This window comes from Furipterus horrens, unplaced genomic scaffold, assembly GCF_987537825.1.
Source record: "Furipterus horrens unplaced genomic scaffold, mFurHor1.1.pri manual_scaffold_10, whole genome shotgun sequence".
NCBI lineage: Eukaryota > Metazoa > Chordata > Mammalia > Chiroptera > Furipteridae > Furipterus > Furipterus horrens.
In genome coordinates this window covers 29066022-29081491 of record NW_028327180.1, presented here as the reverse complement: position 1 = coordinate 29081491, position 15470 = coordinate 29066022, and the positions used below count along the sequence as shown (strand labels likewise).

The 15470-nt window shown below is 43.5% G+C and overlaps 1 protein-coding gene across 1 annotated transcript in view; it reads left to right on the top strand.

Moving 5' to 3' along the window:
- Positions 1–430: 430 nt before the first annotated feature.
- Positions 431–15470, top strand: part of SH3RF1 (SH3 domain containing ring finger 1) — a 152086-nt gene continuing 137046 nt past the window's right edge. The window contains exons 1-2 of the mRNA XM_090288850.1: positions 431–563; positions 2096–2582. Of these exons, the coding sequence (XP_090144976.1) occupies positions 2190–2582 (393 nt within the window). The 5' untranslated portion in view covers positions 431–563; positions 2096–2189. The remainder of the gene's footprint in view (positions 564–2095; positions 2583–15470) is intronic.

Here is a 15470-nt window from a genome sequence, read left to right as displayed (position 1 = left end):
CGTAACTGGCCCCCCGCTCTGTCGCCCCTTCCTCCTTTATTCAGACGCCATTCTCAAGGCTCTCTCCTCCAGTGGCTTCATTTTGCGGGTGTGTGTCCCCAAGCCTGCCTCCTCACAGCCCCCCGAGGTCCCCGTTTCCCGGACGCTCAGCTCTCGCAGCGCCCCCTTGCTCCTTCGCCCCCGTCGCGCCCCCGAGGCCGCGGGTGCCGCGCGCAGGTACCTCCGCGCCGGGAGGAGGGCGCGGCGGCCCCGCGGCCCCCGGAGGCGCGGCGGCCGCTCCGGGGGGAGGCGCTGTGGTGCAGGGCGGCCCCTCGCGCCCCGGGCGCTGGCTGCGGCTCAGCCTCCTCCTCCTCCTCCTCCGCTGCCTCCGCCCTCCTTGGCTGGGAAAGTGGGAGGTGGCGGCGGCGTGTGTGTGCGCGCGTGAGGGGGGCAGTGGAGAGGAGTCTCCAGTGCGGCCGCCGCGTCAGAAGCACTGCGAGCTGCGAGCGCTGCGGGGCTGCATCCGCATCGGCCGCAGCCAGCGCTGCGGGGCCGCGAACAAAGAGGAGAAGCCGAGGCGCGAGGTAGGTCGCGGGGAACGGCGTGGGCAGAGCCTCGCGGTGGAGAAGGCGGTGGTCAGGGCGTCCCCTTCTTCCTTCCGCGCTGCTCACGCTCTCCGCCCCCCCACCCTCGGGTCCCCGTGGGCCCGGAGCTGGGACCTGCGGAAGCCGAGCCCGCGGCCTCGCAGCCTTCTCCCGGCAGGAAGCTTCCCGGGCTCCGTGCCGAGGTCTCCAGCGCAGCCCACTCTCCCCACCCCCCGACCCCCCGGCTCTCCTTTGGCTGCGTCTCTCGGGGGGACTCCCGCCTCCTCTCTGCGGGGTGATAGCTGTTTCCCGGTGGCACTTGGTGGGGCAGACTCTCGCAACTTAAGGGTGCGAATTTATTTCTAAGTCCTTGAAAACTTCCAGCTGGGGGATTTGGTGCACGGCCTGACCCTAAGGGGGGCGGAGATAAGGCTGTTCAATGAGATCCCCATTCGGGCACCGGCCGAGCTGCAGCCCCAGCCCGGTACCCTCCCCGCCGGTGCCCGCCACACCTGGCCCCGCGGTGTGTGAGAGGCGCCGCCGCGCCTCCCTGCGGGTCTGGAGTACCTGTGCTGGGCAGCGTGGAAGAGGGGCGCAGCCCGTGGCTTCCCCCCGCAACCCCAGGACTCTGTCAAGAACAGCTGTTAGCGCTCCCAGCAAAACCTTTTCACCGCACCCCCCCCACCAGGCATTCACATTTACATTTATTTTGGTGGTGGTGGGAGAACGGCGCAGTCGCTGGTTTACGGGCTTTTCCTGAATGGCTCCATTTTCATAGTATGCCCAGTTTTCAATCCAGCATTCCATTGTCAAATTCTTCTGGTGTTAATTTTGCCAGATTTTCTGAATGGGATTAGGACAGGCCGTTCGGAAATCCGTTTCCGAGTTTGTCAACCACTGCTCTGAAGGGTGCTTTATATTTCAGCTGCTTTCAAGCAGATCTTTAGTGGTGTCCTTTAGAATTGTCACAACCTTCAACTCATATTGGTTGGGCAAGATTAAACAGTTCTATTTTTAAGGCCAGCGAAGAAACATATGTATTTAATATTGGGATCATTTACCACAAGTGATCACATGAGGCATGGTTTTTCTTAAACACTAAAATTGGGAATTTTGTAGGATTTAAAAGTAATTTCAGGTGGAGGAAACTTTCAGTTGCTTCTGTTGAGCTTCTCATGTGAGTTGAGGACTTTATTAAGGCAGCTAATATCACTTCGAGAGCTGAAGAAATTATGGTCTTTATTGCATTTCATAAATCCTGTTTATTGCAGGAATTCTGTATAGTACTTCATGGCTGTTTCTGCACAGTAAACTCCTAAATGTTGCTAGGGTTTAATTTTGAATTGTTTTAAAAAGCCTATTTTGTTTTTAATTGTTGACTTTGGAGTTCAGGAACCACATTCCAAAGCAAAGCTACACTATTCAGAGGAAGCACTTTTACGTGCTTTTTGGTTCTTGGATCCTCTGTGAACCTTTTCCCCAGATAACAATACTAATTTTTTTGTCTTTTTTCCTTCTCCCCCTGACTGCAGAGCAAAGTCTGAAATGGATGTTACATGAATCACTTTAAGGGCTGCATACAACTATGAATGTTTCTGAAGCTTTTTCTCAGTAAACTGCATAAAGATGGATGAATCTGCCTTGCTGGATCTTCTGGAGTGTCCTGTGTGTCTAGAGCGCCTTGATGCCTCTGCCAAGGTTTTGCCCTGCCAACACACGTTTTGCAAACGATGTTTGCTGGGGATCGTAGGTTCCCGAAATGAACTCAGATGTCCTGAGTGCAGGACCCTCGTTGGCTCCGGTGTTGAGGAGCTTCCAAGTAACATCCTGCTGGTCAGACTTCTGGATGGTATTAAGCAGAGGCCTTGGAAACCGGGCCCTGGTGGGGGCAGTGGGACAAACTGCACAAATGCATTAAGAGTTCAGAGCAGCTCTGTGGCTAACTGTAGCTCAAAAGATCTTCAGAGCCCCCAGGGTGGACAGCAGCCACGGGTACAAGCCTGGAGCCCCCCAGTGAGGGTGAGTAGTCTGCAAAGCAGCTTGATGAGTGATGGTGGTCATAACCACATTTTTTTCTTTATTCTTCAACGCGATGTTTTCCAAACCAGCTTATTGCTAAAGAGCCACACTTACCATAACAGATAGGAAACTATGCTTCAGGACATTTTTTTCCCTTTTGGAATGAGATTGGATATAAATAATACATTTTCTTGTTTTTAAATTTTCTCCAGATAGCCTCTATTATCTTTTAAAACAAATTTTGGGAAACAAGTAGCAATTCAATGAAATGTATCACACAGCAGTTTTTGGTGCCCACTTTAGAATGAAAATTTATTATGGTTTTATCATTTTGATGCATTTTGGAGAGCCATAGTTATAGATGTATGTGTACATTTGTGTATACATGTTACAAATATGTGTATGGGTAAATCATAAGTAGGAAGTCATCAAGCCTTAATTTTTATGTTGCTTAGAGCCGTTCCACTGGTTTTATGAATGCACAGCACAGAATTTACTGGTTGGAGGAATTCTTAACAAATCATGGCCATAGGTAGCAGAGTTTCATTGCTATAGCAACAAAATGTCATTTAGGACTATGCTAAAAGCAAGAGAATCTGGATTTATGTTGGATTTTACAGGGAGTAAAATGAAACATTCCATTAAAATGATTTTTCTTGGGTTTGGACTGAAATAACTTTAATTGAAGCTAAATATTTGGACAGTTACCACACTTTAATTTCTAGAAGGAAGGGTATTCTGAATAAATCTGAATTTATGTTGTGGGTGATGGCACAACAATAAGACATACTTTTCTTGTCTTTGTAAAAATAAATAGTTATGGACATCAGATAGTTAAAACAATTTCATTTGTGTGGAAATAAACAATTTTAATAATTGGCCAAACTGATAAAAATATTTTTAAAGAATAGCTAATCTGGATGAGAATATATTTTTTTCAAATATTTGTAGTATGCACACAAAACTGGCTTTTTAAATTTAATGTAGGAACAACCCATGGGGCCAATAGTAGGTAGTATAAATTCACAGAGTGACTGTCAGACAACTGTACCAGACTAAGAGCCCTATAATAATTCCCTTACTTCCTTCTCAGTTCATCTTTTAAAATGATATGAAGTAATTACATCACTAGCTGTGAAGTATGTAAAGCATTTTAATCGCTAGAAAACAGTTTTTTCACTAGGCTAATAGGATTTCTTTTGATTCATAGTTAATTTAGAAAAAAAATTTTTTAAAAACCGCAACAACTTTGGTATAGGGAGGTTTTCTTTCCATATTTGAAGCCCACATATCGTAAAATTGATCTGCTTATAGCACTTTTCTTAGACTTCCTTTATTTTATGGAGTTTACAGGTACCTTTATTAATGGATATGTACTTATCAATATTTTAAGCACGGAATCAGTGATCTGGCTGATCATTTTTGAGACAGCTGACCCAAGTAAATTAGATTAGAGAAGACATAGCTCCTGGTTATGAATAGAAGTATCTTAGTGGTTGACACGTTGCTTTGCCTGTTGTGAGAAACGCATTGAAGATTTGATTCCTGATAAAAAGGAATTTAACAAGAGGGCTCAAGCATTCAAATTAACATTTTCTTTCTAACAGATATTGACTAGGTAATGCTGTATTGTTCATTTATTTGAACTGCTAAGCTCCCCAAATTGAGTTTCACTTTTCTTAGGTAGATATTTGCAAGATGGATGATGTTAGTATTATTGTTCTGGCTTTTCCTAGTTTATTTCATGTTTTTTTCTTTAGCATGAAAAAAATTACTCACCAAGAAGGGCAACCGAGCTTGAGCCTTATAACTTGGATAAGATAGTTGAGGTCGAGAAAACAGGAGATGGGAGCTGTTACTTTGGGGGCGGCACAGAGCGTGGAGGATGAAACAGCCAAGTTTTTCAGTTATCTGAATTGATGCAAATTCTGCACTACTTATAAAAAGAATAGTGCTTTTTCTAGTCTAAAATAATTTCTCATTAGCAATTACTAGTGCCTTTTATTTTTATGTGGTCCAAACAACCAGGGCTACACAAATAGTCCAAGCCATCTGAAAGGTGAACACATCTCAGAAAATACTCCTTTACAAAGTAAGAACTCTGAGGTATAGACATGTGGAGGTTGTAACGCCCGCCTTTGGACACCTCCCCGAGGAGAGTGACCGTAATAAATCCCAAACGTGCATCCTCCTCCCTTAGAAGTTCTGACACGACCGAGCAGGGCATGAGTCGGTTTCCACATGTTGTGCAAAGCTGAAAGTGATAACATGTGGAATGTTGCTTCAGTTTATTAGTTATGTTCTATGATCCGTTAGGCTGTGACCATGTGGCTTCCTCATGTGTTCAGCCGAGGTAGATGGAGTGTTATCAGCAGATACGAACATTTCCAATGTGTGACACACATCTTGTTCCCAGAATTTTAGTGTTTCCTGTCTAATATGAAGAAGAAACTGAAAAAGTGTTGCGTTGGAGTCACTGAGGGAATCCGTCAGTTCTTTACCTCAAATAAAGAACTGCTTTTGGTTTCAAGCCAAAGTCAAGCAGTGGAATGAGCCACAGGGAGAAGGTGACTGGAGATATATGTTTAATGGAGTAAAAAAATACTTGCAGATGATAGATTTCATGTATATGCAAAATGAGATATGGAAAACGATTTAAGTAATTCCTATAGATTACGACCTAATAGGATAGCTGAATTTCTTCTTTCTATGTGTTGACCCATTGTTCAGGATCTATATCTGTGCATGTATTTATCTAAGTATTATTACTTAATGATTTCACCTGCCTCTACCTCAAAGGGAGTTTGTTCAGCAAAAATGTATCACACAACCACTGATTTACTCTAATTTATGCATCACTTATTCTTTTATCTAACAAATAGTTGCTGAGCCCTTAGATGCCAGGCTCTGCTCTGGCTGCTGGATAGATAATGATGGACAGATCAGATAGAGATTCTGACTGTGAATTTATGAGTATGTGTCAATACCATAGGAGGGACACATAATAACAATTACAATGCAGGTAGGTAATTAAACATGATAAGTGTTGTGATAGAAAGCCAGAGTAGAGGAGAGGAGAGGGACCTGTGTTAAGTGTGAGGGTAAATTGCCTGTGAGTGTGTCTGTGTGTGATCTTCAAAAGTATCCTTGAAGAAGAGGCATTTGAGCTGAGGCCTAAAGAATTAAATGATATTATTAGTTGAGATGGGACTGGGCAATCGAAGGGGCAGAGAGGAAGAGTTTTCTGAAGGCCGTGACCCACAGTGGGTCAGGGCATGGCTCCTAGAAAGCTAATGAAAGGTGAATGTGAACTAAGCAAGGGACAGGATAGTGACCTAAGATAAGGCTTCAGGCGCAGTAATGTGCAAGGCATCAAGAGCTACCACAAGGCACCCTGGCTGGTGTAGCTCAGTGGGCTGGGTGTCGTCTTGCTAACGGAAGGGTCTCTGGTTTGATTCCCAGTAAGGGCTCATGCCTGGTTTGCAGGACAGATCCTAGGTTGGGGGCGTTGTGAGGGGCAACTGATTGATGTTTTCTCTCGTACACTGATGTTTCTCTCCCTCTTGCTCTCCCTCTTTTCTTCCCTCTCTAAAAATAAATAAATAAAATCTCACAAAAAGAGCCACCACAGGCCACATGGGGTTCAGTGCCAGATGACTGGAATGAGAAAGACTGATCATGGGGTCAGAGGTGATCAGCAAGGCTTCAGAACAGAAGTGGAACTTGGTGTCAAAGCACTGAGAGAGGGAGGAAAGGTAGGGCATTCTGGGTCTGGGGGAACACAGGTGCAATTTCCTTTCTCCTGCAAATGCCGAGGATGTTTCGATTTCTCCAGTCACACCCACACCTCCTTCCTCTCCCTCTCCCTCTTGCTGATTCTTATGGGCTGAGTCGTTCCCCCCAAAATTCGTCAGTTGGAGGCCTATCCCCCAGTACGTCAGATTGTAGCTGTGTTTGGAGATAGCACCTTTAAAGAGGTGGTCAGGGTGAAATGAGTGTGTTTGGATGGTGCCTAATCCACCATATGACTGTTACCCTTCTAAGAAGGGTAGGTTAGGATGCAGAGAGACGCAGAGGGAAGACCATGGGAAGACACGTGGAGAAGATGGTCATCTCCAAGCCAAGGAGAGAGGCTTTCCAAAGAATCCAGCCCTGCTAGCACCTTCATCTTAGACTTCTAGCCTCCAGAACTGAGGAAGTGTCAGTTGCTAAAGCCAGCCTATCTGTGGGATTTTGTTACGGCCGCCCCAGCAAAGTAATGCACTAACTAGAGGTGTATTCCTAAAGCTCAGCCCATTGAGTGGCCTCTCTGCCTACTGCCAGGTCCTCCAGCCCTGGTTTTCCCATAGACCTGCAGTGGTCCGGCCCACCGTGCTCTTTACTCCCGAGGTACAATAACCTTGACAAATTGGGACACTGGTTAACAGAATTATACAGGTGTACTCTGTGTTGTGTGTTCACCACCCAAGTCAAGTCTCTGCCCATCACCACTTACCCCCTGCATACCATCCTCCCCCTCCCCCTCCCCCTCTGTCCCTCTCCCCGGCAACCTGCACACTGTTTGTCGTCTGTGTCCATGAGTTTCCCTCTTCTTATGAGGACACCAGTCATGGATTAGGGCTCACCCTAAACTAACAGGACCTCATCCTAACATCATTACATCTGCTAGATCCTGTTTCCAAATAAGGTCACATTCATAGATACTCTGGGTGCAGACTTGAACTTATCTCCTTGGAGGACACAGTTCAACCCACAACAGAATGAATGAATGTGTGGATGAACACATGACTTAATGAGTGATGCGAGCCCTAATCACTCTGTAAGGATCCTTAGCTGAACATTCTCTCAACAACCGATATGTGCTTAACCCCTTTCTTTTGCTGTTTCCTCGCCATCTGTATCCCTATTTATAGGTTGTTTTGTGGATAAATGCAAGAATTGATGTGCAGACATTTTGAAAATGATAAAGTCAATGTAAATGGATGTATTATTATTAGTATAATTATTATTAAAGTATCAGTCTTCTTCACAAAGGAATATATATCATTTCTATTTGGGGTGACAAGAACCAAATTAATTGAAAAGAACTTTGAAAGATTAGCAGATGGATGTAATGTTTGGATATAGAGCTACACAGAAGGGAGACTGAGCTTAGTTATTTTCGTTTCTTACCTGTGAGAAACAGCCTGATGAATGTCCATTCTCTTTGGCTATCCCCGGGGGCTACCCCCTGTTTCTGTCTTACTGAAGGAGAGGAAGGGGAGGGGAGATTATTTTATTGTTGCTGGATGGGCAGGAAAAGGGAGGAAAATGAGAGAAAACCTAGTTTTGCTTAGTTCCAGGTCCCCGCTGTCTGCTAGTCTGTGAAAAGTCCCGCCTCTGCCCCTGTGGTTCTCCGGCTTCGGGCCCCCCCAACCCCCACTGGCTCCAGCATCAGCTGGTGTGGAACCTGTGTGGTGTGTTCACTCCCCTGCCACCTTCACCTTCATCGCATTGCCTTGTCTTGCAAGTGTGGTCTGCATTTTCCACATGGCTAAGAGGGGGAAGATGGGAGAACTGGTAGAAAAGAAGGGGGGTGGGTGACAGCAGGGCTCATGCTGATCCATTTTCCTTCCTTGAATTGCTTATCCAGGTTTCTTTCCCAAGTTGTTCTTTTTGCCCCATAATTAGTCCCTGGGCTTGTGAAGGGAAGAATAAAAACAGAAGTACGGGAAAAAAAAAAAAAGGGTGTGAAGGTAGGGCAATCTGTCCGTCCCTGTCTCTGACTCCTTTCCTGCGGCCTGTGGTCTCTTCCTCACTATTCCAAGAGCCCCCAGCTCCTCTTGGAGCTCCTCCATTCCTGAACGTTCCACCTCTGCCAGGAAGAACACCTGCTTCCTCCACTCAGGTCAGACACCCACTCTGTTTAGTAATCCATCCTCTCTCCAGTCCATTGCTTTCACATGGTTTAAGCAAACCTGAGATGATACATGACAAGCCTTTTTTATTCTAAGGTCAAAAGGCAAATGACTTTGCAGTTCACTTTGCAGCGGAATTCTTCCTGAGGATCCGCGATCGTGGAGCAACATCATACGTGCGGAGTAGTGAGGCGTGCTTGTGATAGAAACACTACACCTGGCAACAGCTGGGCTAGGAAGGCCCCTTCACCGTGGAGCTCGGACCCTTCATTCTCCTGAAGCTGTTATCATGACGAGTCGAGTGTGTAGATCTCCGTCCCGGACCCTCTTCTTCCTTCCCCTCCCTTTCCTCCTCCTCTTTTAATTTTGGAGACTTCTGAAAGTAGTAACCTTAAAAAGGAGAATTCTGAGCCCCGGCCCCGCTTTCTGTGGCCCTGCAGTCCTGTGCAGTCTTTGTGCCTGCCAGTGCCTAGTCAGGAGGGTGGCAGCAGTGGCTTCATGAATGGTGTGGCATATGGGTAGCGGTAAACACAGCCAATCTAGAGACATGTGTGAGTGGGCTTTTCTGGGGTAGCTGAGAAGGGAGTGGAGATGCCATTTCAAAGGGTTGATGGTAGCAGTTAAGTAGTAGATTATTTGCACTGTGAAACATGGAAAAAGAGCAGTAGGAGGACGTGCAAATCAATTTTAAGTTACATTAAATATAGTGCAGAAAGGCAAGGACTGTCGAGTACAAACACTTTTCTGTTAGCCTAAGGAAATAATAAATTCCTTCAAGTATAATTCAGCCATGAATGAACAGGAGTAAATTTTCATTATTTTAAAGTGTAGAACTTAACCAATGAATCATGATACAGAAATGAAGTGAAAGTTTACTGTAGGGTGCTCCATGTTCAGTTTTAATTTATGTGAGGCACCTCCTCAAATAATACAGCAGTGATAGAATATGAATATCCGTGTGCTTGAGTTGGAGAGGGGAAGACAGTACAGTGTACAGATGATGTGCTGTGGAATTGTGCACCTGAAACCTGGATAAGTTTGTTAACCAGTGTCACCCCCATATATTTAATAAAAGGGGAAAAAAAAGAAATCCTGATTTAAAAAAAAAAGCTATCAGTGTGGGATATGGGTAGTCCTGGCATTGGTGATATTTGCAAGTTGAACTTTTGATTTGTTGTAAGGAGATTCAGTTCCTACAGAACTAAAAATAGTCTCACATTCCTAATTATATAACTGCTTAGTTTTAAAGCTTTTTAGAGAACTTTAAAAGTTCTTTAACAAATTAAATGGGTGGATTAAACATTAACATATGTAATAAAATTAAATTTCAATCCTAAATTTTTGTTTCGCTCAGCTTATTCAAAGTGACATGTTAGAAAGTCACTCCATTTTTCCCATTGTTAAAGTTGTCTTTTAAACACACTCTCTGATAAATTTTTTCCAGCATTTCATGTGTTTTTACTTTTTTCCCCATAGTTGAGCAAAATTGAAGAGCAGAATTCCATAAGGCAAAATATTTTTTTTTCCATTTTTGGTAGGCCTAATTATTTTCATTCAATATTATGTGTTTCATAGTACATAATATGTACTGGTATTAGCATTTTCATTTTTCTATTTTCTACTCATTTTATAAAACAAGTCCAGAATACTAGAAGGTATTGAAACCCTTAATTCTTTTGTACAAAGATAGTGACATTGTTGAAACGGAAGTATTGGTTGAGAGGCACCATCATATGACAACTTGAATGTTATATTCCAAGATAGCCCAAGTCTGGCCCCCCCAAAATATTGGATCTCCACATACTAGTAGGAAAATGTATGATGTATGGAAGCTGAGGATCACCTATATGGTGGCAAGAGTGATGGAGACCTGGTTTCTAGTCTTGCCTTTGTGACTTTAAGCCAGTGATTTCTTGTCCACAGACCATAGTTTTCTCTTCTATAAAACAAGAGCTTGTGTGATACGAGTCCCTTTGTAGCCCTGGCATTTTGGAAATAGTTACCCCAGCAAAGGCCAAGTTTGATAGTGAACATTTAGAACAAACAGATGGGTGTCTGGTTATCATTTTGGTGTTGTGAGATGAATGTGCCTCTCCCAGTCATCCATGGACACCAGTATCTGCTTCAATGTCCCCTTGGGAACCCAGGCGGTGCCTGCCACAGGGACCTCCAGGTGAATTGCTGTATAATCTGGGCATGTAGAAGAGAGGAAGGGCAGGAAAGCAAGGAACCTGATGGAGGATCAAGCTCCATGCAGGGCTGGTCTGCTTGATGGGACTCCTCGGCCTCGAATAATCTACCTCTGTTCTGCCTGAATATTTCCTTCATGCAAAGTTGTCACACTGGCTGAAATCCTAGCTGTTAGAGCAGCGGTTCTCAACCTGTGGGTCGCGACCCCATTGGGGGTCAAACGACCCTTTCACAGGGGTCACCTAAGACCATCGGAAAACACGTATATAATTACATATTGTTTTTGTGATTAATCACTATGCTTTAAACATGTTCAATTTGTAGCAATGAAAATACATCCTGCATATCAGATATTTACATTACGATTCATAACAGTAGCAAAATTACAGTTATGAAGTAGCAACGAAAATAACTTCATGGTTGGGGGGTCACCACAACATGAGGAACTGTATTAAAGGGTCGTGGCATTAGGAAGGTTGAGAACCACTGTATTAGAGATTGAATGTCCACATATGAAAATGTTCTGTTCTTCGGAAGGGTATGGCTTTATCTAGTCACATTGCTTTTCCCATTCTTCCCGACTTGGGAATGCCTCCTCTGATGGGCAGGGTGTTTATGCTGACAGGGAGAGATGGAAGGAACTGAGCTTCTGTGGGGTCAGACAAGCCTGCGTGGGGGACGTGCAGTGAGAGGCTTAGGTGGGGTGACCGTGAAATGCATCGCCTACACTGGGACACCATTGAGAGAGAAAAGGGATGCCGTTGATGGTTTTGCCATCAACAGAAGTAAACCGGGACTGTCTGGGGCAAACAGGGCCGAGTGGTTACCCTAGCCGAGGGCAGCCCAGGATATAGAAGGAGGTTTCAACAAGTGTGGGGAAGATGCCAAAGAATACAGAAGCTCTTTCAAACATTTCCAGAGGAAGTGAAGGGAATTGATTTCTTCCTCTGAATGCGCCTTTCTGTACGCTTTGTGGTTTTCCTGGAGTGAAAACGTGATGTAGAGAAGGCAGGGGATTTTAGCATCAAGCCAGCCTTGTTCTCTGCCTTGTTATCTCTGTGGCCCTTGGGCATGTTATTTCCTTAGTCTAATTTCTTCATATGTAAAATGGTGGCTATCTGCTTTCCAGGGTTGTGAGGATTACATGAGATAAGGGATCTTAAGTGCCCAGGGCCTAGTAGATGTTCAGTTAATGTTAGTACCTTCTGTTTTCTCTCTTTCTAGATACTAGAACTGTTAGTACTACATAGCAGTTACACTGTAAAATGAAGTCTGTATGTATGATGGCATGCTTGTGGGTGGGTGTAGCTTGGTAATTAAATTAATCAACATTTATAATGTTAATGCCACAGGACATTTGGTTCTGTTTTAAACAGCCCACTTAAACTTCAGGTACACAAGCTGTTCCTCAGTTAGTGACTAGAAGTGATATTACTAAATATTTGGTTTGTCCTGGTTCTACCGATAGCTGTAGTACCACACTGGTTCTCTGGGTCTCGCTGTGAAAGGAGATGGCGGATGCCATTATTTCTTGTACCTCTTCCCGTTTCCTCCTCCTGGGATAAGAGACTCAGCCAGTGTGATCAGGTATATATTAGACCATCTGTGAGTGTTATATTGCTTTTCTTCTCTTTTCTTTTCTTTTGATGATATGGGGAAAATAACAGCTCATATTTTAAAATGCATGTCTTTTGACTTTGTTCTTTGGCATAGTATTGAAAAGAAATAGATCTCTAAGCTGGCTTTGCAGTGCAGTTCTAATTTTTAAAACTTAGTGTTAGGAAAGATTATCATGCCCTCATATGGGTCTTTTGTTGCCACTGTTGGACATAGGTGTGTGTGTGTGTGTGTGTGTGTGTGCAAGCGCAGTATTTTTGTGGCTGATTTTTCTTTCTTTTCTTTATTTTAAAATGACTTTATTTATTTCTAGAGAGAGGGGTAGGGAGAGAGAAAGAGAGTGGGAGAAACATTGATTGGACCTGGCCCACAACCCAGGCATGTGCTGTGAATGGGAATTGAACCGGTGACCTTTCGGTTTGCAGGCCGGCGCTCAACCCATTGAGCCACACCAGCCAGGGCATGGCTGATTCTTCATACTCCTGTCACCCTCTCTCACCCTTCTTCCCATAGCATCAAGATTATGTTCCTTAAATAGATATTACTGATAGACTTATCCATGTTTTGATTATTTTTATATCTCCTGTTTAGAGCAGCTGATTATTTTTTTTAAATGTGGCTAGAACCATCTCTGGCTAAATAAGTGCATTTATGTAACTGATAAATGGATTTTGGAAATGCAGCAATAGTGAAGAGACTTACTGTGCTTTGGCTTTCAATAAGTTTGTATGTTTTTTTTTTTTTTTTTAATGGAGCTTCTATTTATAGTTAAAATATTCACTTCCTGATTTTGTAGGGTAAGAAAGGACACCGAGTGAACATTTTTTAACAATATCTTTTTAAAAAGTCTCATGGAAAGGACATTTCAAAAGCTTGTTGGTAATTTATTCCAGTGCCTTGCAATCTTCAATCTTCATAGCCAGGAAGTTCTCTCTCCCTCTCTCCTTTTGTATCAAATACAAATCCCTATTCTTGCTGTTTAATCACATTCCTCTCTGCCTGTCCTTAATGGGAAGAAGTGCTCCCCTGTACACTGTCCTCCGTAACCTTGCAGGCTGCTGTGCGGCTACCTCCTCCCTAGCCATCTTTTATCTGACCTCAATAACTGTGTTTCCTTTACATGTCCTCTTAGGACCCATGTTCTAACGTTTTAATCATTTCAGTCGCTCTCCTTTGGACGCACTCCAGTGTCTGCTGGTCTTGCTCGGGTTCAGGTCCAGAATAGTTCTTAGCCAGGCAGTGAAGTTCCTGCTGTGGGAGGGCCGGCCCGTGACCCGCCTGAGCAGGCCGCTTGTGTTTACCTTGTCTTCTGTGCCTTTAAAAATAACTCACTGCATTGCTTATTCTCATGTTGCCTCGACCCTCAGATTTTTCTCTTTTACATCTATCATTTGGTTGTCTCCAATTTTTTTAGCTGAGCTGTTCATGTTTACTGCCACCCTAATGAAACTGCCTCCTGTTGCTGTATCATCCTGTGGTGGTGTCAGCGATTTGCAACTAGCAACAGGAACTGGAAGATGTCAATCCAAAATGCTATTGCTGTAATAGATATTTGTAGTTATATGAATGTTTGATTTTAAACTCATATGTAACTTGTTTATTACTTTTATTTTAAGTATTCTTTTCTCCCATTTGGTATTTGATTGTTCTCTGTGTTTTAGTTTTGTCTCCAAGTGATAAGTAACTTGAAAGCAGGAACCCCTGTGTTTTTTACCTCTTTTCTGTTCTTTACAGTTGAAAACATAGTAGCTATCCCGTTCAGTAAATACACGTGATGGATTGATAGATTGTTCACATTCCAGAATTCCAAGGTCCATTTGGACACATTCATGTCTTCCGAAGAGGGAATACCTAGCCACACACATATTTTTGGTGCACTTAATGATATTCAGTTTCCATTATTTAAGCCAGCAATGAAAGTATTGTCCAAAGGCTGGGTAAACCCTCATGAAACGTAGCTGTAATTGGATCCTGAATAACATTTCTCTTGAGGGCGGCCCTGGAAACATTTGTGCGGCACCCACCATGGTGGTCTAGAAATCACGTTTTTCTAGTTTATTAGGAAGAAAGTTCTGCTGAATTTAATCAGAAGCTTTATAAAAGTTAAAATATGTGGTCTATTTTCTTCTATTCCCCAGGCACATCATCATTCTGACACAGAGGAAAATGACATAGAGTTACTAAGATGCATGCAGGTTGATCTTTACCAAACACCCTGTGATTTCTCTGCTAGCAAATCTCGACTTTTGGAATGAAAATGTTACATGTGATAATGGCCTCTGTTTTGATGCATATTACTGTATACTAAGTAATTCCCACGTCAGGTAATCCTGTTGATGGTGGGAAGCACAGGTAATGTTGTGTTTAACCATCACACCTTCCCATACTAAATCCCATAAGAGACAACACGCACATTCACAATTAAATTAAAATTCTTGAGGATGAAGAGGAAAAGGGGCAGAAAAGGGCCGTTAGAAGAATAAATTATCCCCAAGGGACTTTTCAATTCTCAAATCATAAACCTGCCAGCTATGGTATGAAACCTGACAAGGACCCCAGGCTCTCTGTCTAGTTCAGATACCTGCAAGGTTGATTCTCTGTGAGTGTTAATGTATCAAATATTTAACTAAAATGCACAGAAATACCTTGAGTTGTTATTACCTCTCTCAAGAGACTGAGCTATGTGATACCTAGAAATAAGTCACCTTCGATGCATCTAACGTTTCATTATAGATGAAAGAGAATGGCATGTCTCTAGGAGCAACGTGTCAGGAGGGATTGGTAACGTTAGAAATGTGTCACCCTGTGGTTTCTAGATATGTTATGAATGAAGAAGAGTGTTACGTGGAAGGAGAGGCAATGCTGTGTGAATATTTATTATGTCAATCTGTGTGTTTTGCTAGGTTATTTTTTCTTCTTTGTGATCCTAGCTTTCTGTACTTCTGGACTGAGAGGCATTTATTTTTCGTATTAACCTGATACGTAAATTTCTCAGCCCTTGCTGGTGGCTTTTTTCTCCTTCCAGTTTAGTGATATCAGGTCCGTATCTGGGCAGCGAGTACCCATTATTAACAACGTGTTGTCTTTGTTTATTTGCAGCTATGCTATGACCTACCCATCCCTTCTGTAACTGGGGGTCGCTGGCCAATGTGGAATTTATTTAATAGCCTTGTGTTCAGTGATA